Below are 27,654 nucleotides of genomic sequence, written 5' to 3'. Positions count from 1 at the left end.
GAACGTGAAAATTATAGCCACAGAAGCCAATGCCATCATGAAAGGAAACTAAGAGCCTGATAACACGGACAAAAGCCGGACTTTCAGTCCAAGAGGCACCCCACACTGGCTGTGGGACCTCGAGCAGGCCACACGACCGCTCTGGACCTTAAGGTCCTCACCTCAGAGCAGTGCCCGGACGGGCTGCTGTCCAGGCCGACGTCCTCTCTAGCATCCCGTAATCTCCGTTGGCTGGAAACCTGAACAGGCAGAAGGGAGGCTGGGTCTCTGGGCCCATCACTTGCCACGACCAGCCTTCCGAGAATGTGTGCGTCACGAGCCAGAGCTAGGGCGGGATCCCAGCTCACTTGGGGATGCTTAGCATCCTCGGTGGCTGCGAGGCCCGGGTATCTCGCTACCCCTAGAAGCAAACCCTACGCAAGGGTCCCGGGGAAGAGAGGTGGGAGAACACGCAGAGACACCTGTGTTAACTTTGTAAGCGGAGCCTCATTCCAACGGGGCACAGGTGGTGTTGGCCGTGGTGGCGGTGACGGCAGTCGGGGGGGCGATGGGGGCGTGTGTGTGTTCCACGGCACGGAGCGATAATTACATTATCATTTATTTTGGTTCCTTTAGTCATAAACCACAGAAGGCATTCAACAGGACCCACCTTACAACCAGTGTCATGTTATAAAGAATTCTGTTCTAGTAAAATCCCCGTGAGCGTGCGTGCCCGTGTGTGCAGGCACGCACACGTGGATCCCTGATGGCTTCTGCACGAGCCCGGAGAGGCAGCTCGCTGCACCACCGTGGTGAGGCCTGAACTATACCGACTTGGGACGTTTCAGGTCAACATACGCATCCACAGCGCAAAGCGACCTGTCCTCATGGACGGCTCTAAAGACTTGCCGAGCGGACACACGCGAAGCTTCTGCACTCACACCTTCCGCGTCCCCAGTCGACGCTCCCCAGCACGAACGCCAGCGTGGTTCTTGGTGCTATCGTGCTTTTTAGTCTTGGGCACCTCTGACTCACCATCCACAGCCCTGTCAGTGATGCCTTTTAATAAAAAATTCATTGGACAAAACCCGTCCAGGAGATGGTCCAAATTCCTTAATGGGACCTGATTTGAATCCTGCCAAACCTCAGGCTTGTTTTCTCCTTTTAGAGGATCACATGGCAACCTCAGTTTGCTTCACAAATCCAGCTTCTCTGGCTTCACGTATTTAAGGCATTTCTATAGGAATGCCTCAGACGGCACCACCAGCAGATAATGAAAGGGATCACTGGATCCACAGTCCTTTATGTAAAACTTGAGCTAAGTCACTGACCAGACACAGGAGCTATGAAAATTTAACCCTTGTCTGTCGAGAGGGCTCCTGAAAAGATCACTCTTCCCCGTGTTCGTGAGGCCGGCTGTCGGGACGGTCATTCTCGCACTCACCCTGAGCGGTTCCTGCCTTCTGGAACTGTCCTGTGCTCAGAGGTGAGGGAAGCACTCTCACGAGTCCTGGCATAACAGCCCTCCCTGGCTTCTCTCTCTCTCTTTTTAAATTTACTTACTTTGACAGAGAGCGGGAAAGAGAGCACACATGAGCAGGGGAGGGGCAGACAGAGAGAGAGAGAGAGAGAGAGAGAGAGAATCCCAAGCAGGCTCCATGCTGTCAGTGAAGAGCCCAACAAGGGGCTCGATCCCATGAGCCGTGAGATCAGACCTGAGCCGAAATCAGGAGTCAAGACACTTAACTGACTGAGCCACCCAGGTGCCCCTCAGCTGCTCCTTTGTGAAGGAAACTCTGTGTAGCCGTGTTGACATCAGAAACAATGCCATAAAGTAGAAAGGACTTTGAATTAACGGCGGGAAAAGGAGGACTCTTCGACTCTCTGTCGGCTCCCTTGACGCAAGGCGATCGCTTCACTTCTGTTGAGTTTAGGTGTGAAGTGGTCAATCAGAAACCGTGCAGAGGTAGACTCTGGGACTGGTGCATTCTGGGAAGATGGCATGTGCCAGAAGAGCTGGTTCATTTCACAACAAAGAGTGATGGCAACAAATGACACGCTGTGACAAGAAGAAAGAGGGAGGGTCACAAGGAATTGAGACGTGCATAGGCGTCCATTTGTCTTTCTGACACCTGCTGGATTCCTTCCTTTGCGTCAAAAATAATTTCTTCATTACAGAAATTACAAAGGCATGACTCCTAGTCCTTTGCATTTGAATAGACAAATTCACCCCATATAAATAAAAAGTGGTGTGTAAAGTGTTAAATAAACTATTGACTTCGACTGGACTTTTCAGAGCATATTAAATGATGCTACCGAAAGTGCTATTTCATAGCAGATGATGCATGTTTCTCAGGAGATTAAAAAAAAAACCAGACATCTAGAACTTCTTGAATTTAAGGACTCTACATCGATCGGTCAGATCCCAAGAAGTCGGACCCTGAACACACGGATGCCTCAGATTCCCCTCTGGAAACAGGACGTTACACGCTTCCAATAAGGTACCTAATTTAATAAGCAAAAGCACAGAGAAAAGATGGAATGAGAGCACAAAGCTCTAAAGTAGTCTGCAGGAAATCACTCGCGAAAAATCTATCCCAGGCACGTCCGAAAGTTACCTGAAAACCAAGGCACGGCCCATTTATCCTTTTCCGTCAGAGGCAGAAACCACTGACTTTTCTGAAAAACTGCTCTTGATCTGACAAGTCAGGAGAGAGCGAAGAATAAAATTAAATCATCCTGTCAGGCAGAATATTCTAGAAGTTTCCATGGCCTGCTGTTCTTCATTATAAAGCAGGTTCTGAACATTTCCTCCCCTCGTTGGCCATCTGGGAGCGTCCCAGCAGCCTGACAAGGAGCTTATGAATCTGGGCGCTTTGCTCTCGCTTTGTCCACTGAAATTCCTGAAGAATTAAGTTATCGGGAAGAACCGAAGTCCATTTCTGCTGTCAGCTGTGCCGTTTCCATGAGTCGGGCCTGCGTGCTCGAAGTAAAGCCCAGTGCTCTGGCCAATGTCCAGCTGTGATCATTGGATTTTGCCTGTGTGCACTCCCTTGGGAATTTCGGGGGGAGCAGTGACATCTCACCGCGACTCCCCAGCACCACGCAGTGGCCGGGGAGTCCTCGCTCCAGCAGCGCCGCCTGGGGCGTGGGAGAAATGCTCCTGACACTGGCACAAACCCTGGAGAAGAGCTTTTCTAAAACGCTTATTGGCTTTTGAGAGAGGGCACGCGTGAGCGGGGGAGGGGCAGAGAGAGAGAGGGAGAGGGTCCGAATCGGGCTCTCCGCGCAGAACCCGGTTCGGGGCTCGGACTCACGAACCATGAGATTATGACCTGGGCCAAAGCTGGACGCTTAACCGAAGGAGTCACCCAGGCGCCCCTGGAGAAGAGCTTTTAACGATACCGTGACATTTTCAGACATAAAGGTGGGACTTTATCCGGCGTCAACCTCCACTTCCTTAGCCTTTCTAACTTTTTATCGCATTGCTCTCTTGTTTAAGAGCATCCTTGCCGGGGTCATAAACTGCAACCTTCGCTCCTGCCCCCGAGGACAGAAGCGGGTCTTAAGTGCCTGGGCGTCCCCCAGCCTCCGGCACCGGGCCATCGGCACGAGAGCCACGCACAGATATTGGCTCACAAACTGGCAAAGAAAGGACTTCTCAGGGGTAATGAGAGGGCACAACAGTTTCAGCGTTCTGACCCATTCTGGGTTCAGAAACAAGAGGGCCAGGAGGGGAAGTGAGACAGAAGAGAAAGACTCAGGAAAGGGCTGGGAGCAAGGGCAGGAGGTCCCAGCAGCCCTCGACCCCGGGCCCGCCTGCAGCCCCTCGGGACACGAGGCCGGCAGGTGCAGAGGTCGGGGCGTCTCGGAGGGGGCGCAGGGGCCGGTGCCGGGGCTTGGCATTTACCACAGAAGGCCTAGGGACACAGAACACGCAGGACTGCAACCAAGAGCCCTCCCTCTGCGGCAGATGCCAAGTTCCACAAGGGAAGAAGCGTGAGTCCAGACGCTGGCCGGGAGGCGCACGGACCCCTCAGACCCTTCGCTCCGGGGCGCCACGCCCGTGCCGTTTACTGCAGCAAATTGTTTAAATGAGTCTGCATTACAGCAGCATTTCCATCGGACTCTGGCAGAACGTCACCAAACGCGGCTCAGCTCTGAGGGAAGCCGAAGTTAAGGAAAGCGCGTTGCAGCCAGTTAAAAGCAAATTTGTTATTTTCGAGCATACGCCCTACTTGGAAGGTGTTCCGAGCGGTTACTTTGGACAAAACTGCTTATCACGGAGTAACAGTTGTTTAATGACGACTTTAACTTACTGAATGGTGTTTGAGAACAGTCTGTCCTCTTGAGTTCTCTAAACTGTCTCCGAAGCATCGCTTTACCCCCCCCCAGTCGGTCTGGCACGTGCTTCTTCACGGTCAGTGCGGCTCTAACCCCCACTCCCTCTCTCCCCCGCAGAACCGTGACTTCCAAAGCAACGGAGGCCAAGCCAAGGAGGAGCTAGCACACTAACGCCACGGACAACACTCCCTACTGTCCCAGAGTCTGTTTAATCGGCCCTTTCGATGAAAACCGAGACTTCGCGAATGACTCCGGGTGCCTGACGCCCGAGCTGCCCGTGTTGGCCTGAGCCGTGCCCTGAGAGCTCCTGCGGCCTCAGGCGAGGTGCTCACCAACACCGGGTTCTCCGCTGTTTCTGCCAATGCCTGGATATTGACGAAGATACTTACCGCGCTGTTACACCGGGAAACAAGAGACCGGCTTAGAAGCTGTGAATTTTAGAGATTAAAAACTTCAAAAAAAAAAAAAAAAAAAAGGAGCCGACCTTTTTAACCATGGGTCACTGTGATTCCAGTTCAGGAACCCTGTTTACCAGCGTCGGTCGGGGGGGGGGGGGGCTGTGGGTCATGTGACGCTTCGGGGTTCTTACTGCCTTCTCGGCCACGCACGACCCTCGTGTGCCCACAGTGACAGCCCCACATCCGGGGTGCGGGGCGCAGACTGTCCCCAGTCCCTTCCGCTGCCCGGTGCATGTGCCCCAGCCCCAGCCTGCGTTCCCGCGTCCACGTCCCACTGGCTCGTCCACTGCTACCACTCGCGGCCCGGCTCCGGCTCCTCGTGACTGGACGCCAGACCAACCAATGTGCTCCCACACATCACACCCGGCTAACCCGAAAACTGTGGGGCCTCGTATTCAAAACGTGCGAGGACGCTCACGATGGTGCCGGCAGACGGTTACCCGGGCCGCCCCCAGGAAGCCGGCCCTGCTGCTGATAAAATCCCTGCCCAGATACTTACGTCCGAGGCAGACAGGGTAGTGAAACCTGTCCGCTCTCTTGGACAAGAAATAGACGGGGGGGTTAACGGTACCCAGATCTCAGATCATCGTATCTCTGCTGGACCGCATTCACCGGGCAGCCAGGACGGGGTGGCTGCATCACTTGAAGACTTTGAGACACAGGCGCCTTCTTTTCTGGAGCCAATGACTGAATCCTGGGGTACAGGGTTCTCGGGAAGGTGAGGTGTTGGCTTCGATGGGCCTCACCTCCGTGACACGCAGGCAGCTTTGAATCCGTCTGGAAGCAGGGGGCCCTACAACCAGTGGCACCACATGGCAGGCCTGTGCTTTCCTAGACCCCGCAGGTGCAGGTGCCAACGAGGTAGGGGGCCACCTGGGGACCTGGCCAGGGAAGAGCTGAGGTCAGCTGGTGACAGGTGACAGGATCCGAGGCTGAAAATGGGGAGGTATCCAAGTAGCTGTGAGGCTCCGGGCAAGAGTGAACATCGCTTCTAACCAATTAGTCACAAATATCCATCTGAGAGGATACGAAAGAAGTGGGCTCTCCACTTTCCTGCATTTTTAGTAGCTGTTTTTTAAAATGTTTTATTTATTTTTGAGAGAGACAGAGGGTGAGCTGGGGAGGGGCAGAGAGAGAGGGAGACACAGAATCCGAAGCAGGCTCCAGGCTCCGAGCTGTCGGCGCAGAGCCCGACGCGGGGCTCGAACTCACGGACCGCGAGATCATGACCTGAGCCAAAGTCGGACGCTCAACCGACCAAGCCACCCAGGCGCGCCTGCATTTTTAAACTACATTTTCATCCAAATATTATCACAAACTAGATTTCTCAACTCTCTTTCAGGCACAAGAAGCTCCTCTTTATATTCGGTGACTCAGGCAAGGAACCGCCTTAACACTCTTTCTCAGTTGGTTCAGTACCGAAGCATTAATACTCGGAAACAGCGTCCGACTTTCTTGTAAGTAACTGAAAGTTTCCAGTCGACCTTTAGGATTCCTTCCTCTGCATGTTAAGACCAAAAAACAAAACAAAACAAAACAAAAAAAAACCTTTGCTTCTTTAACTTGGCCTTAATTTGTTCTTATTTTACTGTGAATGAGTAATTCCCACAATTTTCCAGCAAACCTCCTCCAGTTGATCTTCATTCTCTTAAAAATGGAGAAAAATATCAACTGAACTAAATACATATTCTAATAAAAATCTCATGGGGCGCCTGAGTGGCTCAGTCGGTTAAGCGTCCGACTTCAGCTCAGGTCACGATCTCACGGTCCGTGAGTTCGAGCCCCGTGTCGGGCTCTGGGCTGATGGCTCAGAGCCTGGAGCCTGTTTCCGATTCTGTGTCTCCCTCTCTCTCTGCCCCTCCCCCGTTCATGCTCTGTCTCTCTCTGTCCCAAAAATAAATAAATGTTGAAAAAAAAATTTTTAAATAAATAAATAAATAAATAAATAAATAAATAAATAAATCTCACCAGGAACGAGGCTCCTGGTGGCTCAGTTGGGGGAGCGTCTGACTTCGGCTCAGGTCATGATCTCACGGCTCGTGAGTTCGGGCCCTGCGTCGGGCTCTGTGCTGACAGCTCGGAGCCTGGAGCCCGCTTCGGATTCTGTGTCTCCCTCTCTCTCTGCCCCTCACCCACTCGCATTCTGTCTCTGTCTCTCTCAAAAATAAACATTAAAAAAATAAAAAATACAAAATAAAAAATCTCACCAGGAACCCCGCCAAGTGCAGCACAGTTACGACTTTTCAGTCCTGGCTCTGTGTATGTCTTCTGCACCTCCAGGACCCCACCAGCTTGTCTCCTAGGAAACGGGGTGCAGGCACCCCACTTTCTCAAGTTTGCCACACGCCGCCTCGCCTTTAGGAAAGGCCTACCTTAGAAGCCGTGTTCACTGACCAAAGGCGGTCTGAAGACGGTGGGACGAAAACAAGGCGAAAAGTGCCCATAGCCCCGCCCATAGCCGGTCCGCAGCGAGCCGGCACACGGGCGGTGGGCACCGGGCACCCCCTTTCCCGGAACCACATCAGCATCGCCACCTCCAGCCCCCAGAGCCCAGGACCGTGTCTGGGCGCATCGGGGCATCGTCTCGGTGTATGTTGTGCGTCTGTTAGCAAGCTGTGTCCCGAGGTCCCAGAAAGAGCTCAAGAACTCTTCTGTATAAATTTACAGTAATGGCCTCTTCACTTTACCCATTTCGACTTACGGAAGGTTTCATCAGAGAGCTCGGCACAGGACGCACTGTGTCCTCGAAATCCTCTCCCCACTCAGTGCACCTGCTCTCACCTCCACCCCCTCTACCCCGCCCCTGTTAGCAGGCAGCTGGCAGGAAGCCTCTCGGTGCCGCGGCTGACCGGGGACGGCGCCGGGAAGACTGAGCCGCGGAGGGCACAGAGCACGCGTGTCGCGGCCCCGAGCTGGCCGCGTCTGCAGGGACACGGGGCCGCCCATCTCAAATGAAATGCTTTGTTCCGAGCCCAGCTGCAGTTTAGCAGACTCGTGGCTATGAATTGGGTACGTGATCTGACACGAAAGTCAGAGATGCTGACGTTTCCAGTGGGTGAGATATTGACATCTGGTATTCTCTTCGAAAGGGCCTTGAAGGCCACACACAGAGCCGCCTTTGGAAGAAAGGTAAATTCTGGAGTTTTCCAGGTGCTGCATTTAGGGTCCAGTGACCCTTTTGTTCAGTGGGAGTTCAACTGCCACACGGCGCCGTGTTCGCGTCGGACCCCATGGTTCCGTGCTCGCCACGGAAGGTCACCAACGCTACCGTCTTACGACCTACCCCTGTGCTGTGCCCAGTGACTTACCGCTTTTGCAACTGTTTCCACCCTCTTAATCCCGTCGTCTGCTTCGCCCATCCCCCCACCCACGTCCGCTCCGGCCACCACCAGATTGTTCTCTGTGCTCAAGAGGCTGGGTTTTTGTTTGTCTCTTCTCTTCTTTGTTTCACGTCTTAAATTCCACATATGAGTGAAATCATATGGCAATCGTCATTCTCTGTCTGACTTACTTCACTTAACATCATAAATATATAAAGAACTTCTATGAATCAACACCAGAAAAACAAATAATCTGATTAAAAACAGGCAAAGAACCTGAACAGACATTTTTCCAAAGAAGGCAAACGGCCGACAGACGCATGAAAAGAATCTCGAGTGCTGGTGAGGACGAGGAGAAAAGGGACCCGCGTGCACTGTTGGTGGGAACGCAGACTGGCGCAGCCCCGTGGAAAACAGTACAGAGGCTCCTCAGAGAGGTACAGACAGAGCCACCGTGCGACCCGGCAGCCACACCAGTAGGTGTTTACCCAAAGAAAATGAAAACACTAAAACGCTAATTTGAAAAGATGTGCCCTTAGGGTTATTACCACATTATTTACAACAGGCAAGACGTGGAAGCAGCCCACGTGTCCGTCCAGACAGGAGCGGAGAGGATGTGGTGTGTGCGCACGCACACACACACACGGACACACACATGTACACACATATACACACGTAGGCACTCAGACACATGTACACACACATACACACACATACACACATATACATACACATACATACACACATACACATATACACTCACACATATATGTACACACACACGTATACACTCAGACACATGTACACATACATACACACACATACACACATACACACACATACATACACACACATATACACTCACACATATATACATACACACATATACACTCACATATATATATACACATACACGCACATATACACTCAGACACACGTATACACACATATACACACATATACACTCACATGTACACATACACACATATACATATATACATGCATACACATACACACATAACTACACAAAAATACATACATACACATGCATACATACATATACACAGAGATACACACATATACACAGATACAAATATACACATATATACACATACATATATGCACACACACACATATATGAACATACACACTGTACACATATGTGCACATATACATGTACATAATTACACACATATGCACACACATACACACATACACAAATACACATACATATACAAATATATACAAACATACACACATGCACAAACCTATACACACATGAGCACACATAATTACACATACATACATACATACATACATATGCACACATATGCAAACATATACACATACACACAAACATACACACGTGAACACACATACACGTGCACACACATGTATACACAAATGCACATACACACACACATATACTTGCTATTCTCAGGACAAAGTGAGGATCATTTTATCTTACCTTAGAAAATCATAATTACTTCTGCAAAAAATTAGAGTACTGTGAGCATAGTACTTGAGAGATGCAGGGGTGCTTTTAGGGTTCCTAGCTGAGTCAAAGATCCCACTGCACCTGCAGTCACCAGGGACTCGAAGGGCTTTTTGTCTCCGCAGACTTGAAAAGACTGTGTGTTGTGGTTCTACCCCCTTCTGGGGTCTCTGGGGACAGGGGCCCCCGGCTGCTGGCGGCTGCCGCATCTTGTCCCTGCAGTAAGCGTGTGCGCCACGTCGGCGGGGGCGGGGGGAGGGGGCGCAGGGCGGCGGGGTGGGTCTGTCAGTCTCGTCACGATGCCGCAGGCTCTGCCCAGAAGGGAGGAGGAGGAGGAGACAGGCCTTCCTCCCCTCAGCCGGCGGCAAGCCCTCGGGGGGTCTGGCAGGAGCAGCGAGCTCCATCCACCAGGCCATCCACGTCAGGAGCCCGGGCGTCTAGGACTCGCACTGCACACCTCACAGTCTGCAAACCGCTTGCTACATCGAAGTCCACAACGTCACTCGGCCCGGAACAGCCAAGAGGCTTAGAGGAGGAGAAACGCGGCCTCGTGTCCTTAATTTACAAACTCTGCGCCACATACGAGCGCCTCCTCTGTGCTGGGCGCTGTGCCAGCCGGCGGGGCCCCGGGAGGCTCAGTCCCCGCCCCCCGGAAGACGCGAGGGCATATGCGCCATCTGCACACAGCCCACGTGAACACATGCGGTGGCCGTGTCCCGCAGACAGGTGTCCGGGACAGGCTCCCTAAGGAGCCGCATAGACGGCACAGAGCTGCCCCCGGGGAAAGGCTCCGTGCCAGCAGCCCCGGGAGCAGAGCTCTGCAGGGGACACGGCGGGTGGAGGTCACCGGGTGGACGCGTAAAGAGACGTGACAGCCAGATGCCAGGACAGGAGGAACTCAGACCAATTCGTAGATGGGAAAGGGGCAGTTTAATGCCTTTGTTTAAAACTGCCGCCACCCTCGGTGTTTACCCCTCTCAGGATGCTATGACACGTCCTGTAAGGAAAAAGAGCCCCAGTAATGACCCAGTCCTCAATAGGGGACCCATCAGCGGGATCTTGACCTCCCTCCACACGGTAAAGCGCCAGCCTCCAAAGATGAAGTCATCACTGAGCGGCAGCTCGTGAGAGCCGGGCACGTGCTCACCGCCCCACGAACCGTGGGAATAATTACCTGAGAGTCAACAGACCCTCTAAAAACGTGGACCGTGAGTGAGATAATTACAGCGTGTCTTAGAAAATAAAGGGCCCTTACTGGCCGGGGCGTAGAAAGCCAGTTGAAACGAAAACTGTACCTTTTAAGAAGAAAATGCATCAGCCTCAGTGTGGCTTGAAGCGCCTGCCCACGGGCCTGCCACTGTGCTGTTCTGGAAACGTTTCTCCTCTCGACAAGAATAGCCTCTAACCTGGAGTCATTTCAAGACCTACTTGTTTTTCCCTAATAAGGAAAACTGTCTCCAAAAAATCAAAATGATTAAGTGGTCATGAGCAGTACTAAGCAGAATGCTACACGGTTTGCATACAGTGGCCTGTGTGTCTGGAGGCTGGTTTTTATTTAAGGTATGAGCGAGGGGGGGAGTCTCTGCGTGACAGCCCGATACCCCAGCCGAGGGGACAGGCTGTCCAGCTGCGAGGACGCCTCCTCCCAACGTGTTCCCTGACACTCCCGAAGGTGCTGTGACGGCCGCACCAGCCAGTGAGACATCCCCGTGCTTCTCAACTGGACCCTCAGCTGCTTCCACGAGACAAACGACCATTCCCGTCTTGAATCACGAACCCGGTCGAAACCACACACGCTCTAGCTAGAGGTAGTGCAGTTCCGTATTATCAAATAAGGAAAAGGTAAGCGTCTTGGACCCTCAGAGCCAAAGTCAAACAATCTGCTTGACGTTTATGAGACAGCATTAAGACCAGCTGAACACAGCGAGGGCTCTCCGTGCACCGAGCGCCTGCTAGATTCACTGTTTCCTGTGAGGAACGGTCTTGTCCACCACGGAGGGCAAGAGATCGCACCCGACGACGGAGGGAGAGAAGGCCCCCCGGTCCGAGAACATGAGGGCGCGTGCGATTGGGCAATTCACTGAGCTCCTTGTAAGGGTAAGACATCATGTATGCACAAGGCGCTTAACTGGGAATCTGCTGGGTGTTTGCGGCCGCACCTCTATGCCCTCCCCCTCCCAAGACGCGGGAGCCTGATCCCAGAGACACAAAGCAGGCAGACCGCTCCCAGAGACAGACACCGTGCGACAAAAACCGTGTCTCCCACAGGCTACTTGGACCTGTGTCAAAAGACAGTGGTGGGAGCTGGGGGACAGCCCCCCACGCGGACGTCTCAGGAGAAGCGAGGGCGACGGGCAGAGCTGTGCTCACGGAGGAAGCTGCTCCTCTCCTCCCTCTGTCTTAGGAACTTTGGTTCCCAGTGCTGGCTGGGTAACAGACGCGTCTCGGTGATGCGCCAGTCTTTTCTCTCTTTATTCATAAACAGGAAAACATCTTTGCGGGTCAGAGTTTAAAACCCTCCTCCCTGATACTAGGACAAACAACGCAAGAACCGCATCTTCTAAGCGGAATTCTTACGGACTTTGTGTACGGCCAAGATCAAACATGTGCTCTGGGCGAAAGGACATTCGAGAAGGATTTTCACGGTCTCTGAGGCATTGGTGAAACACAATCTGGAGATACTTAGAGAAGAAAAGAAGACCCCAATGAAATAAAACAGAACTGGCTTTGAAGCGCCACACCATGTCAGAGCTTCGTCTCTGAACTCCTTGATCCCATGACATGCGCCCGGCCGCCGAGACCCCGCCGGCCGGCACGCGGCCCTCTCCCCTAATCCCCCGCAAACTCCGGGGGAGACGCGGCCCCCACGAGAGGCTTCAGGTGGACCTGTCGAAGGCATCATTTTTCTGTATCACCAACACTTACGTGCTCTTTGCTGAAAGACACCGCCTTTTCATGAATGTATTTTCAATAATTACAGCGTTTAACTCACCGCCTCTGTTTAATTCGAAACGGTTCTTTGCGACTAAACACGCTTGATACAGAGATCGAGCTCACGTTTTACTAAAACCTAAACTTCAGCTCCTTGAACAGTTGATTCCACTCTAAAGGAATGTCAGAACATGACATTTGACTTAAGACTTTCTTTTAGGTAAAACAAAGGATCCTTTTGGTTTAGAAGTTCTGATTTTAGAGACGCCGTTCGCTTCTCGGAAAGGCCGGGTCTTAGGCTCGGCACTTCCGGCCTCGCCGGCCACAGGTGCTGACGTGGGCAGGTGCCCGTGTGAGCCCGTGTGAGCCCCGCCCCGCAGGTGCCCACTTGGGACAGAGCAGGAGAGATTCCTTCTCATCCTGAAGTTTCGAGAAAGCCCAGGTGCTGGGGGAGGCGTGCCCACCACGCCTCTGGGGCGCTTACCTTGCAGCGGACGGTCCTTGTACAAGTCCCTTGTTCGGGTCGGGTGAGCCCGGGCTGTGTTGTCACATTTTGGCTGCTCGTACCTGTGAGGGAACGGAAGGGAAAGCGGGTTCAGACTCAGAAGGCGGTGCTCTCCTCTGTTTCCCAGGCAGTTGTGCGATGGCCCCCGTCCTTGGACCGCAGCGCATCTGTGGTGTCCACTTCTCAGGACTGAGGACTTTCCGTGACCTCTGTGACAATTTACTAAAGTTTAGTTTTCACAGTCGGGAGGAAGGAGCACATTGCACAAGACTCCACCTCTCCGTCCAGTTTCTGGGACAAATCTTACACGGCGGCTGCCGAAGACCAACCCCATCTCTTCCAGGATTTGTTACGGTTCAGAGGGGGAGGGGGAGGGGGCAGGTGAGGGCAGTGGCTGTGGTCCCAGGAGAGAATGCAAACTCTCAGAAAGAACCTCCGAATTTTTTATTTATATCTGAGAGACCAACTAAATCTTAATCCAATTTATGAAGCTACTACAGGTTGTCCCTGTAGTAGGGGAGGGAGGAAGGAAGGAAGAAAGGGAGGGAGAAAGCAAGGAAGGGAAGGAGGGAGGGAAGTAAGGGAGGGAGGGAGGGAGGAAGGAAGGGAAGGAGGAAGGAAGGGAGGGAGGGAGGAAGGAGAGACAGAGGGAGGGAAGTAAGGGAGGGAGGGAGGGAGGAAGGAAGGAAGGAAGGAAGGGAGGGGGGAGGGAGGAAGGAAGGAGAGACGGAGGAAGGAGGGAGGCAGGGAGGGAGGAAGGAAGGAAGGCGGGGGAGGGAGGGAGGGAGGGAGGGAGGGAGGGAGGGAGGGAGGGAGGAAGGAGAGACGGAGGGAGGAAGGAGGGAGGCAGGGAGGGAGGAAGGAAGGGAAGGAGGAAGGGAAGGAGGGAGGAAGGAAGGAAGAAAGGGAGGGAGAAAGGAAGGAAGGGAAGGAGGGAGGGAAGTAAGGGAGGGAGGGAGGAAGAAAACACTACGTCCGGCCCCCATCAAGTGGACAGAAAAGTGCGGAGAACGGACAGGTGGGTGGGGGCCGCGGGGAGCAGGTGCTGTGGCTGCCGCTGACGCCCCCCTCAGGAGAGCAGGTGCAGGGGGGGCTCTAGCACTGACTGACGGGCCCCCGGGCACCTCTGCTGAGGGCTCTGATGCCAGGCCGGCAGCCGGGACTGGCCCCCCGAGGGCCTCCCGACGGCTCCTCCGGAACGTGTGTGGGAGCACCGGCAGTGGAGACCCAGGCCGCAGGGAGGACGGCCCCCGTGCAGCGGGGCCGCTACCTGCGGGACCTGCGTCCCTGAGCACCCATGCGGTCCGCCGGGTCTGGAAAGGGTCTTGGACGGTGTGAGCCGGGGGAGGGGACGTAGGTGGAATGTTCCGGACTGAACCCTGCTGACACTCAGGGAAGCGATCGAGGTTCCAGTGGTCTCCTTCCTCGCTCTGGGAGGAAGGGGCGGGGCACCACGTTTCCTTCTTACAGGTCACTCACTTCAGCTTCCTCTTTCTCTTCGCTGTTTTGTTTTCCCGCCACAGGGAACAAGAGAAACTCAAGCGTCTCCCCGGTGCCCAGTCCGGGGCGGGGGGACGACCCGCTGCGGCCGGAAGCGAGCGCCAGGGGGAACCCGAGCCCCCCGCCCCCCACCCCGAAAAGTCTCTTTGATGCCAGAGAAGTCAACACTCACTCACACAAACGAAACAGACTTTTCAAAACGCTGAGTTTGAACCTGAAGCGTCCCCCACGCACTCAGGCGCACAGTTAAGCTGTCACGTTCACACTCGCCTGGACCGCGGTGGGGTTCGGCGTCGACGGCAGCGGGCCCACAGTCACGAGACCGTGAGCACAGGCGAGGGGACCCGCCTCAAGCAGGGTGGCCCCCACACTGGAACCGCGGCGGGCACAGGGGAGCCAAAATGCACCCAGAGCGAGCGAGCGAAAGAAGCCAGCAGTCGGAGGGACTGCTGCTAAGCTCCCGTTCTCACGGGTGACGTTTGCAGAGCTCGCGGTCTCTATCGCAGGCTCCGGCCCGCGTCCGCGGGCTGGAACAGGTTGGAGCCGGTGCCCGTGTGAGCACTGACACCATCACAGCTGACGGCCGTGGGAGGAGCCGAGCAAGTGTGCGCCCGCCGCTGACGGGACAGGTGGGAGCTGGGGACGGAACTCCCGGTGGACAGTCAAGTGCCCGGCCACTGAGGGCACGTCCTGTTTGCGGGAGTATCGGGGGGTGCCCCTCGGGGACAGCCACGGGCCGCTCTGTGGGGTCAGAGGCTAACCCATGACGTGGACTCTGTGCGGAGCCTCCGCGTGGCAGTCCCCCGCTCCGAGCCTTTCTTTGAAGCGGCCTGGAAGCCAGCCACGCTCGTCCTTCTGGCTTGGTTCCAGGTTTCACTGGAGAGCTCTTAAGAATCCTACACGTGTGGACTCAAAAATGTGTATTGACACGACAGCATTCTGCCTCTTTCAAGAGGATGGTGACACGCCGTAACTTGCGGAAATGGCGATCTCAAGGAACAGAATTAACGCCTTTGAAGTCTCCAGTAAAAACAAATCTCAAATTCAGTGTTTACGCCCCTCACATCCTTTTCAGTAGCGTTTCGCTCGCTTGTGCGAAGTAAAAATGAGCATCTCTCGACTGTCTGCTTGCCCGTCAGATACCAGGCTGTCCGCTGGGGAGAAGGGTGATTTCGCGTGCACTTGGCCAGTGACAGAGTCGGGCTCTGGGGTTGGGAATGGGGGGGCTGCCCTACTGCGAGGTAAGAACAGCCTGAAGCCTGGGGCCCCTGGGTGGCTCAGTCAGGTAAGTGTCCGACGTTGGCTCAGGTCACGATCCTACGCTTCGTGAGTTCGAGCCCCGCGTCAGGTTCTGTGCTGACAGCCCGGAGCCCGGAGCCTGCTTCGGATTCTGTGTCTCCCTCTCTCTGCCCCTCCCCTGCTTGCACTCTGTCTCCCCAAAATAAATAAATATTAAATAAAAAGAAAAGAAAAGAACAGCCTGAAGTCTAATGGCAGATGGGTGAATGCTTCATCGGCCATCAGGAAAGCGAAAGAGACCTGGCTCTGCTCTGGGAGCTAACGTAGAAGCTGGCCACCAGCCCGATCCACGCTTAGTGGGATAATCGGATGGCCCACTCAGCTCTCCCCACAATGAAGCAGGGGCCGGCTGGAACCCGCCCCTCTCCTCCCAGATCCCACTGGACCACGCAGGGCGTGGGCTCACGCGGGTGCCTGGGCCCCGGCCCACCGGGAATCACCACTCTACAGCCCAGATGCCAGTTGTGACACCGAAGGGCAGGAGAACCAAGAGGCACGTCGGCGCGTGGCCCAACCCGTTTGCGCCCCGATGATCATCCGAACCAGAAATTCTGTGCTGGACGGAAGCCACTCTCCACGCTGGCAGGCAAACACGTACTCCTACTGTCCCTGGCCCCGACATCCGGGAGTTTTCATTACCTTGCCTGGTGAGACGAGGAAAAGGGAGCTACCTGGCTTATCACGACGGCGCATTTTATTTCTGTGCCTTCTCTCTGTCTTGGAGCTTTAAATTACTCTTCCTGTCGGCAAATATAGAGGATAACTGAGGGAAAAAAACGTGCACCATCTACACAAATACACAGCGAAACTACAAAGTATCTCCCTGGCACTGCTTGTTTCAGAAAACCGTAAGAAAATAGCATCGAGGGGCGCCTGGGTGGCGCCGTCGGTTAAGCTTCCGACTTCAGCCAGGTCACGATCTCGCGGTCCATGAGTTCGAGCCCCGCGTCGGGCTCTGGGCTGATGGCTCAGAGTCTGGAGCCTGTTTCCGATTCTGTGTCTCCCTCTCTCTCTGCCCCTCGCCCATTCATGCTCTGTCTCTCTCTGTCCCAAAAAATAAATAAACGTTGAAAAAAAAAAAAAAAAGAAAATAGCATCGATGCGACAGGAAGAGGACTTTCTGCAGGCTTCCTGCCCAGTCACAGTACAGCCAGTCGTAGATGTGGGTGAGGCTGGCCTGCAGCTTATCAGATATCCCTTAAGGTGGATAATTTTGATTTCCCAACATCCATGCCTCTCTAGACATCAGTCTAAACCAGGTCCATTTTTCAGGCCAGTCATGGGTTTGTTTGCCCGTGGTCGTGCGATCCAGTTCTGGCCAACAATCCATGAATTGAATTTGCTAGGTAACGTTTCGGGAAGGTTGTTTGGACTCCCGGTAAAGAAACGGGCTGTGTATCCTCTGAGCACTGTGGTGTCTGGATGAGATGCCCGGATGCCTGCAGCCATCTTATGACCATGAGAAGAGTCCATTCAAGGGTAAAGACAACACAGCGAGGATGTCAAAGTAAAGACCTGGGAGATCCTGTGTCATCAGTGACATCACCAAATCATAGCGTCAGCTGAAATGCGGCTTTCTTCATCTCTGTGATTCTCACCTGAGGTAAACGTAGCCCCTCACTGTTTATGTCCACGGATGGAGGATAGACAGATGGACAGATGCACGGATGTACGGGCGGGTGGAGGGATGAGACAGAAATGCGGGCATCCAAAGGGTCTTCCTCACTGGGTTTAATTTAATGCTGTTTCTTGGAAGTCAAAGTTCTAAGAGGGAGGTACTCCCTTCTGGAGGCAAATTCTGAGAAAATGAGAACTTGATGCTGTTCTCCCTGAAGTTTTTGAAGCCACGATAAAGTCTGGGCAGAAAGAAATCAGGACAGACAGGAGGGAGGAGGGGTTCCTACATTGCTTGTCCGATTATGATAAAAATGCATACAGGTCCCCTAGGGACGACACCGTAAACCCTGGTCCGGTCGTCTCAGAGCCAATACGAGCAGTTCTGGTTTCGACAGCATAAGGACTTCCGTTGGCCAGTGTGAACAAAGCCTCTCCCGGCGAGCCTGGCCCCCGTTTCTGGAGGTGTGGCCGAGGGGCCAGCAGGGCAGCAGCACAAGGCCTGGCCTGGGGAGCAAAGGCCCCAACCTAAATGCACAGTGAACAAGCCTGAGTTCTAAAGGCAGAAATACTGCTTCCTGAGAAAGGTTTCTTAGGAAACAGTCCCTACACACACGGGCACGGGAACCAAGACAAAGCACTCACGCCAACACCCTAAACAGATTTACGTTCTTCTCAAGCCGTGCAGGGCACACTTGTGTGGACGCTCTCCTGCGGCAGCCGTGTAGTCGCCGAACCCCCCTCGCCGGCCTGCAGGCCTGGGCGGGGGTCTGCTCTGGGCGGGCACAGAAGGCGTGTGGCCAGAACGGGTGACTCGCTGGCCACCAAGAACCGGCTTGAATGCTACTGCATTCTTCCAATTTGACCCCTGCTTGTCCCGGACGGGGACCAGGTGTGGGCGCACCACACGTCGACCAGACGTTTGCGAGCTGGTCGCCTGTCCTTCGGCCGCCTTCCTCCCCTAAATGTGTCACGGTCACCCTTGAAAGACTGGGGGAAATCATTCCGGAAGCGTCAAAACGCTCATGCCTAGGTGCTAGATATGAAACCAGCGGCGGAATTGGATGACTTTTGAAATATTTTTGTACATTGGTGAATTCTCTTATCAATCTACGAAAATTCAAACTCAATTCACGTAACAAAGGACTGCAAACACATCTTCATTCGTGTCTATCCAAGTTCCACGAGCAGTTCGTGCGCTTCGGGCGCGATGACGAAACCGCCTGGCTCAAACTCACACACAATACGAGGGAGTAAATGTTTCTGCATCTCAGACCCTTGAACAGCTCTTGCTGAGCTCGCTTTTAGCACACTGTCTTGATTTTATGCTAAAGAAAGCCATTTGGAAAAAACACACAGAAAAAAGAAAGCCATTTGGGGCGATCGGTTCTTTCGGCTTAGAAAACGCGGGGCTCCCCGTGCCGCAGGCAGAGCAGGGGAAGCCGCCGTGGACACCTGCTGGTGTCCTGCTGGATACCGAGCCGGCATCCCCGACTGCAGCCGGCCGGAATCGGGGCCCGGAGGCCTCAGGCGTCACCGCTCCCCGCTGCGCGCTGGCAGCTCCCGGGGGCCGTCGGAGGGGCAGCGTGCTCCAGGTGCCGACGGCCGGAGCCATTCGTGTCCGCGGCGGCCCCACGGCGCTGTCCGGACAGCAAAGCGAGGTCTGGGGCCGGGCACCCGTGACGGCGGCACCCACGGCAGGCGCGCCTTCCCTGGCCTCCCGCCCGCGCCTCCCGGCCCGCGGGCGCAGCGCTACCTGGTGGACGTGCCGGGGATGGGGCGTCCGGTGTCCACGAGGACGCACCAGCAGTAGCCGGTGGACGGGTGGCACTGCACCGGCTTGTAGAGCCCGCCGTGGGCGCACTCCGGAATCACCACGTTGTCGTTCTTGGGCTGCCTGGCCTCTTCCAGGGCCGACTGCTGCTCCTGGTCGCAGGAGGACACTGGGGACAAAGGACAGAGGCGTGAGCGCAGCGGGTCCCTCGTGGGGCCCGCGGGTGCGACCGGAGGGCTGCAGGAAGCCGGGGAGGCAGGGGCGGAGGCTGGCCAGTCGGAGGGGGGCTGGGTCAGCAGGGCTCAGGGAGGCACGGTGGGCGCAGGTGACCGGCAGCCACCTGTGAAAGGAGGGGCAGCTCCGGTGCAGGACAGTCCGGACGGCAGCATCGGCCTGGGTCCCCCACCCAGGTTTCAGCCCAGGTTGTAAAAACTGAGGCCGTTTGTCAGTATTTGCAAACTTACTTCGTTGTTGTTTTTTTTCTGCAAATCAGTGCTGGACCTATAATTATCGATTAGTTGCTACTTCTTTCAATTTTGTCACCAACTTTTATTTAAAGGACGTGAAAGTACACAAGCCCAGCCTATGTCCGAGCACTGAGGAACCCAGTCTCGGCAGACGGCGGGCCTGGGGCCACACGGCTGCGACAGCCACAGGGCGTGTCCACGGCACACGATGGCACCGGTGACTGTGGAAGATGCTTGCTGTTAACGGTGACAGAGGCACAATCTCACGGCATCCACCACTCATGTAACAAGCAGCTGCTCGTAGGGTTTTCCAAGGGCTAGACCTGCCCTGATTCATTTCATGGGCTTTCTCAGGCAGCCATTTGACAGATGAGAAAACAGAGGCACGGATAAGCCACTGGGGGAAGGCCACGCGGCTAGGAAGCTAGGAAGGGGCAGACCCAGAGCTCAGATCCAGACCCGTCAAACTCAGAAGCACAAGGTCTGACCGGTTTGTCAGCCTGCACCCCTCCGGCCTCCGGGCAGATGCGGTTCTCGTGCCCCCTGTGTGACACTGACTTCAATATGCCTCCTGGGGGCACCAGGAGGGCTCGGTAGGTAAACCGTTCGACTCTGGATTTCGGCTCATGATCTCACAGTTCGTGAGTTTGAGCCCCATGTTGGGCTCAAAGTATGGAGCCTGCTTGGGATTCCCTCTCTCTCCCTCTCTCTCTCTGCCCCTCCCCTGTTCATGCACACACACTCTCTCTCTCTCTCAAAATAATTAAATATTTATAAATAAATAAATAAGCCATCTGGAAAACAGTATGGAGGTTCCTCAAAAAAGTTAAAAACAGAACTACCCTACAATCCAGCAACCACACTACTAGGTATTTATGCAAAGAATACCAAAACACGAGTTCAAAGGGATACATGCCCTTGGATGTTTATAGCAGCGTTATCGACAATCGTCGAATGATGGAAAGAGCCCAAGGTGTCTATCGATGGATGAACGGGTAAGGAATATGTGGTACATATACACAATGGAATACTACTCGGCCATAAAAAAGAATGGAATCTTTGCGTTCCGTTTGTAACAACGTGGATGGAGTTAGGATGTATCATGCTCCGTAAAATACGTCAGTCAGAGAAAGACAACTATCAGATGATTTCCCTCACATGTAGAATTTAAGACACAGAGAGAATGAACACGGGGTGAGAGAGAGACAGGAGAACCAAGAACCAGACTCTCAACTAGGGAGAACACACTGACGGCCACCAGAGGGAGGTGGGCAGCAGGTGCGACCCGGGTGCTGAATCACTATATGGCACACCGGGGGTCAACTAACCCGAACTTAAATGAAGATGCGGAGGACAAACAGCTCTGCAAGCAAGCCGACTGCCCGGGGCTATCCGCACTCCAGCACCCCCACAAGGTGAGTGCGGTCTACTCCATAATCCTCAGAGGGTAAGGAACTCAAGCCCAACAAAGTAAAACCTGGGGAGCACTTTATCCTTCGCTGTAGAGTCACACACGGTTTGAAATACAATCTAGAAACAGCGTATTCCAAACACTCCTGTTCTGGATAATTCCGGCCTGAACACAAAAGGGTAAAAATTAACACCGGCAAATTAAATCTCCCTCCTCCCCCATTTTAAAGAATTCCAAATGTGTGCGCTTGTCTGCACTTTGTCTTCGCAGTGGGCTTTCTCCGGGAGTGGCCTCTGACCACTCAGCCCCTCGAGTGGACATGCAGAGACCCGGCCACTCACCCCCTGACCCCAGGAGGCTCGAGGTCAAGGCCGATCACAGAAGTGTCAGAGGTGGGACCGGTCGGGCTCTCACTCACGGAATCACTGCAGAGAACAGAGCCCTGTGTCCCCGGTCACATACGTGGCTAACGGTAGGGCGGCTCCGGGCCCCCCAGGGCTGTGGGCCCTCTCCCCCTGAGCTGCCCTGAGGGACCCCAGGCCCCGGGAGCACACCTGTCCTCCACCTGAGCTTCTCTGTGGAATCGAGCAATGGCATTCTTTTGCCTTCGCATTTCTCCAAAGGAAGGAAACGGAGAGACCAATGCCTTGAGTGGATATAAAATCTTTATAGCACTTTCCTGCTTATGAAGCGATTTTCCATAAACCACGCCTTAGTCTGTTCGGAACCAGCTGACTGCAGTTCACAGGGACTTTGCGACTGTCGACGTAACATCGAGCAGGTGGGACCGCCGAGAAGCTGAGAAAGAACGTGCCGTGGGGGACCAGCACCCAACGCAGGGGGCCCCACGAGGACGAAGGAGGTTAGATGCACGAGCAGAGCACGAGGACCGTGCTTCCCAAGCGTCAGCTGGGATGGCCTGGCACCTAACAGGCCCTCGAGGAACCGCTCTTTTTCTTTTTAATTTTTTTTAACGTTTATTTATTTTTGAGACAGAGAGAGAGAGGCAGAGCATGAACGGGGGAGGGTCAGAGAGAGGGAGACACAGAATCTGAAGTAGGCTCCAGGCTCTGAGCTGTCAGCACAGAGCCTGACGCGGGGCTCGAACTCACGGACCGCGAGATCGTGACCTGAGCCGAAGTCAGACGCTCAACCGACTGAGCCACCCCGGCGCCCCTAGGAACTGCTCTTCAGATGATAAGCGGTTCTGGTACCGACAGTGAGAGTAGGACCCAGGTTGCAGCTCCTCTGGCCACTCCAATTACGACAAGAGGACCCTCACGTGTGGAATTTCGTGACTTGTCCCTTACCGACTGTATTGCCAAATGCTAGGAGACTTGTTAAAAACCGTACAAATTTCCGTGTACCCCCTCGAAAAAAACATTAATGGGTTGCGTTTCAGACCCTCCTCTGTGTTCCCACTAGAAAGTGTTTTCCCTGCCGTGGCCTCCTGGGCCGGACACAGACCCCTGAAACCGGATGAGCACGACTGCGGCTTCATCAATCAGCGTATCTGTCCAGGTGGACATTTTGTAGGATGATCACAGAGGCCATAGATCATTCCAATGTCACAGTAGATGCCAAAATCACGGTCATGAGCAAGAGGGAGAAGGAAAACCTTGGTCTCTGGGTGCACAGCACACTTCCTGTTCCCAACAGCCAGTGCTCCGGTCCCGGTACAGAAACCCTGGGACCCAGAAGGTCCCAGCGGCAAGCGCTCCGGGCCAAGTACAGAAGCGGCCCGATCCGCCCCGAGTCCAGGGTGCAGACTCCTGCCCCGGGCACAGCCGTGCCTACTTGGGTGCCGTGTCCCTGGCACGTGAACACAGAGGAGGCCGGAAGAAGGTCTCCGCGGGACTGTCCAGACCACAGGAACCCACTCCGGGACCCTGGGGAACACTTGGCTGTGCAACTCCCACTCTTCGAGGCCTCCAAGTATTTCCAAAAAATCCCCTGTGGCTCCAGTTACCCAGAATCAGAGTTTTCTGGCTGTAAATTAAGTCCTTTAAGCAACAATGTTCTGATCCTAAAATAGCCCAACATTAGGATCGGGCATTTGGTTTTCATTTCAACAATAACACTCCAACGATCGGGGTGCCCGACGCACCTGGCCGAAGATCCCGTCAGGCACCGTTCCAGGTGCCGGCGAGGCAACCCACGCGGTGCGGGTGATTTCTAAAGATGTAATTCATCTCTAATCCACGACAACAACTCACGGCCACTGCATCTCTTAGAACACCACCACGCAGTTCTGTAAAATTTCAATCTGTTCCCTGTAAGTTCTGTCCTCTTCTGCATACGCTAGAGTTCGCTCAGCAAATACACAGCTCCATAAATAAAATCCACCCATGCTCACACGGTCATCATAAGGAAGCTTTCGCTCCAACCACAACTTGGAAACTGGCGAGAAAAAAAAGGGCAGTGATTGGCACTTGTGGCCCGCATTGCCCCGTGAGTCACTTGAGACCATGAGAAGTCACCAGGGAAGGTGCAGCAGAGCCACACCTTCTCAGAGGAAACCCTCAGAGCAGTTAGCCCGTGACTACAAGGACTCACACACTTGGGAGAAGAGCTGATTCCCAGCACGCACCCCTGGAAAACACACTGCTCACTGTGAGCGTCCACTTGGTTCCTTTTCAGAAGTTTTATTAGTGAACAGAATTTATGGTGTGATTACTTGGGCACAAAATACTTCTCAAGCTCCATCCAAGGACATTCTGTATCTATAGAAATGGTTCTGGGAAATTCTCGAAATGTCCCTTTGGAGTATTTTATTTCACATTTGAAGGTTCATCACAAGCAAAGTAAGATTAAGTCAACAATCTCTTATAATTTGCCAAGAACGTTGTAAAATGTAGAAGATATTATAGCTGAGTCAGAAGAAATTTCGTGTTTGTTGCATAAACATCCTGGTCAGTTAGAAATGTTAAATTAAGCAATTTTATTTGGTAAGTCTGGCTCCATGTGGGGAATTCAAACTTGTTGGAGAAATGCAGTTCTGTGTTCCATTGCTAAGGGCCATGATGAAGGAAGAAGGCCTTTAGACAAACCGATGACAACCCCTGGGAACAGAGGCTAAACAGAAACTCGATTTCTGCTTTGGAAAGTGGCTCTCCCTCCCTAAGGCAGCACCAGCCCCAGGGGACCTGACCTCGGCTCACGCTGGGGCCACAGGGAGACGACACAGACACCCTTTGTTCATAAAGGGCACGAAGCACTTATAAGTGGAGACAAACACGGAACAAAGCTTATTTTACCACAAATCCAGAAACTTTCAAACATTGGGACACAGAAGCAGGGCTTTAAAAGGGCCCCACAGAAATAGGTTTCAAGGAAGGCCCGGAAACACGTGGAGGGAGGCCCCATAAAGCATTAGGAAAGGAGGTGCCCAGGGAGGGGCGCCCGGGTGGCACAGTGGGTTAAGCATCCAACGTCGGCTTGACTTCGGCTCAGGTCATGACCTCATGGTTCATGAGTTGGAGCCCCGGGTCGGGCTCTGTGCCGACGATCCTGTCAGCACAGAGCCTGCTTGGAATTCTCTCTCCCTCTCTGCCTCTCCACCGCTTTCTCTTCCTCTAAAAATAAATGAAGTTAAGAGAGAAAGAAAGAAAGAAAGAAAGAAAGAAAGAAAGGGAATAGAAAACTCCCAGTGCAGCTGTGGGGGCGATGAGACAGGATGGGATGGCTGTTCTGAGCCAGGATGATGTCATTAGGGAAAAGGTCAGGTTCAGGAGTAGGAGTCAGGCCCCCAGCTTTCCTCGGCCCCTCAACCTCTTGTCTGACCAACTTTAGCAAAAATCTAATCCTCATTTAAGCCCATCCTGCCTCCCAGGAGGACTGTGTGACCGAACGGCACAACACCTACAAAGTGATAGGTTCTACACAAACTTGGGAGTATTATTAATGTTGAGCACAAGGTTTACAGAACCCACCGGGCACAGAGACACAAAGATAAGAGGTCCTATAAAGAACTAGACTCGCAGCCCCAAAGAAAATTTAGATACTTTCAATACCATCCACGTAGAGTTTTTCAATCACATATTCAAGCATCAGAATGGGGAAATCCTAGACTTTTCTGTAACTAGTAGTTTCATTAACGCCCACGTTCACCTTACATTAGCCTACTAATTACCTAACCCTCCAAGCAGTGATACGTAAAGAAGCCTCAGGTGACTGATAGGAATTGAAAGAGAGAGCACTATTTCTGCCACACGTCCATCCAGCACTTTCTGTGTCTGGTCACGGAGACGCCTCTCGACCCTCCAACCTGGCGTATACAACCCGTCACGCCGGCAAAGCTCAACATCCTCCACAAACAAGCAGCCTTCCGTTCAGTTTGTCGAGTCCGTTCTCATCCAGGCCACTGGCTCTCGGTACTCTAGATGGCTCTCCTCTCGCCATGGCTTCGTGGCACGCCGTGCTGATACCGTGAGCCACTTGACCCAACATAACCGTGGTGACTGCACTGCTCTCTCTTCCACAATCCGTCCCATCTACGCTTGTGTGGTTCCACACAGGCGCATTTGTGCCCGACTCCACGTGCTTGCCAATGTGTGTGGCTCAGACACGTGGCCTCCTGGGCCACGCGCCGGTGCTGAGCAGATTCCTCAGAGGGAATTAGCACTTCGCAGGTAATCTGCCTCAGTCCTTTTGCATGAAAATATTAAAGTAGAAACATGAGTGCAACGCCAACTTGTCTCTGTAAATTTTTATTTCTACAGTCGTATAAGCACTCTGTGCTTTTAGAAAACTACCTCTGCAGATTTGGTTGGATTAAAAAACAATTAGCTAGCTTTTAAAATTATTTTATCTCCCAAACCGTCAATAGATTTCAGTGACTTATAATGTGTCTGAAAGTGTGTTCAAATAATCTGACGACCAGAGGGAAGTCAGATTATAACAAATGGCTGCAGGACATTTTTGAACTTAAAGAAAAAAAAAAAGCACTTAATTAATGATCTCATCAAGTACGCCCCACTTGATTTTAGTATGATGATGCCCCAAACGCATTTAAAGAAATTACATCCATTCCAAAAAACAGACAGACAAGAGACCTTTGGGTTCGGCCATATTTCATGGGTATGCAGGCTGCAGCAGGAAGTTTTGGCTAGCTCACCTTCCAAGAGTTTCACGTTAATATTTAGGGTTTCGCTACTTACTTTTCGACAGGCACAGAATCCTGGGAAACTTTCTAAAAAGCAAAATATTTGAAGCTGTTGCCCATTGGGTGCCCACCACCACAGATGCAGAATTGTAACACCAGCAGGTCAACAGGCGGATCCATTTGGAAACTTCTTGATTCTGAGTTTCCTCTGTTCCACCCTTAGCTGTCAGCACAGTTTGCGAGGACGCCACTCCAGGTCCCAAATTCTCCACAACAGGGTTTCCGTTGTTTGTGTCGTGGGGGCGAGTGATGCCCAGATGGTGGGTCGTTGGATGGTTATGGTTGTTCTTTGTAAAGGACCCTGTGTCCCTTTATCCACATGATAATCTGCTCTTGCAACATTCTGTTTTCCCAGACACACCTCATATTAAAGAATCACATAAATTTGCTATTCAACAGCAGCCAACGCCATAAGGGTTCTTCAGAAACGATTTGCAGGTATTGAAAGTGTGCCCATACATTACCCTAATGACTCTTGTTTATTGTATTTGCATTAATTCGTATCCACTTTATACTGACAGATTCTATTTTCCATTTACTCTCATTTAGTTCTATAAAGGAAGAGACAATGAGGAAAATTTAATTTTCAAAGTCAGCATCGTTACTTAAATCTCTGGCAATCCTCCCCAAAATATGGCAGGTTGCATGATGTGAAGTAGAGAAGACTGAATAAGATATGAAGAAACAGAGTCAAGACTGCTTCATCCGACCTGGCCCATGGCTTTAGGGAAGTCATGTAAATGATGGAATCGCTTGCCACGTAGTATCACACCAGTCTAACTGCCTCCTGAGATGGTCAGAGGAGCTAATGGAATAATATATGAGTGTATGTAGAAAGAAGGATAAGGCGTCTTTCAAAATTGAGGGACTATTTAAAATACTAGAGGGGCGCCTGGGTGGCTCAGTCGGTTGAGCGTCCGACTTCGGCTCAGGTTATGATCTCGCGGTCTGTGAGTTCGAGCCCTGCGTCGGGCTCTGGGCTGACAGCTCGGAGCCTCGAGCCTGCTGCGGATTCTGTGTCTCCCTCTCTTTCCCTCCCCCACTCATGCTCTATCTCTCTCTCTCTGTCAAAAATAAATAAACATTAAAAAAAAATTTAAGAAAATACTAGAAATAATACTCAGTAACTCCTTTAGATGTTTTAGTAACATTATACCCTAAATGCAAATGTTTTCAGTTACAGTAAAACTATCCATTTTTATGCAAAGAAAACTTAGGTGTTATTCTTCTTAAGGTGAATTACTTCATTCACTAAATGGCAAAACGCCCAGAATACTGGTATTAGAAGAAAACTTTCTCTATCTGATAAAAAGTATATATATTTTATTTTCTTAATTTTTTAAAGTTTACTTATTGATTTTGAGAGACAGAGAGAGTGAGCAGGGGAGGAGCA

The 27,654-nt window shown here is 52.8% G+C and overlaps 1 protein-coding gene across 5 annotated transcripts in view; it reads right to left on the bottom strand.

Annotated features, from left to right (window-relative positions):
* Window positions 1-27,654, bottom strand: part of SMOC2 (SPARC related modular calcium binding 2) — a 163,157-nt gene that overhangs the window by 28,054 nt on the left and 107,449 nt on the right. For all 5 annotated transcript variants that reach the window (XM_043592780.1, XM_043592776.1, XM_043592779.1 and 2 more), the window contains 2 exons: window positions 19,202-19,388; window positions 13,012-13,094 (listed from right to left, as the gene is read on the bottom strand). In XM_043592780.1, coding sequence (XP_043448715.1) covers window positions 13,012-13,094; window positions 19,202-19,388 — 270 coding nt within the window. The remainder of the gene's footprint in view (window positions 1-13,011; window positions 13,095-19,201; window positions 19,389-27,654) is intronic.

The sequence above is a fragment of the Prionailurus bengalensis genome, chromosome B2 (genome assembly GCF_016509475.1).
Source record: "Prionailurus bengalensis isolate Pbe53 chromosome B2, Fcat_Pben_1.1_paternal_pri, whole genome shotgun sequence".
Lineage (NCBI taxonomy): Eukaryota > Metazoa > Chordata > Mammalia > Carnivora > Felidae > Prionailurus > Prionailurus bengalensis.
This window is presented reverse-complemented; position numbering and strand designations above follow the sequence as displayed.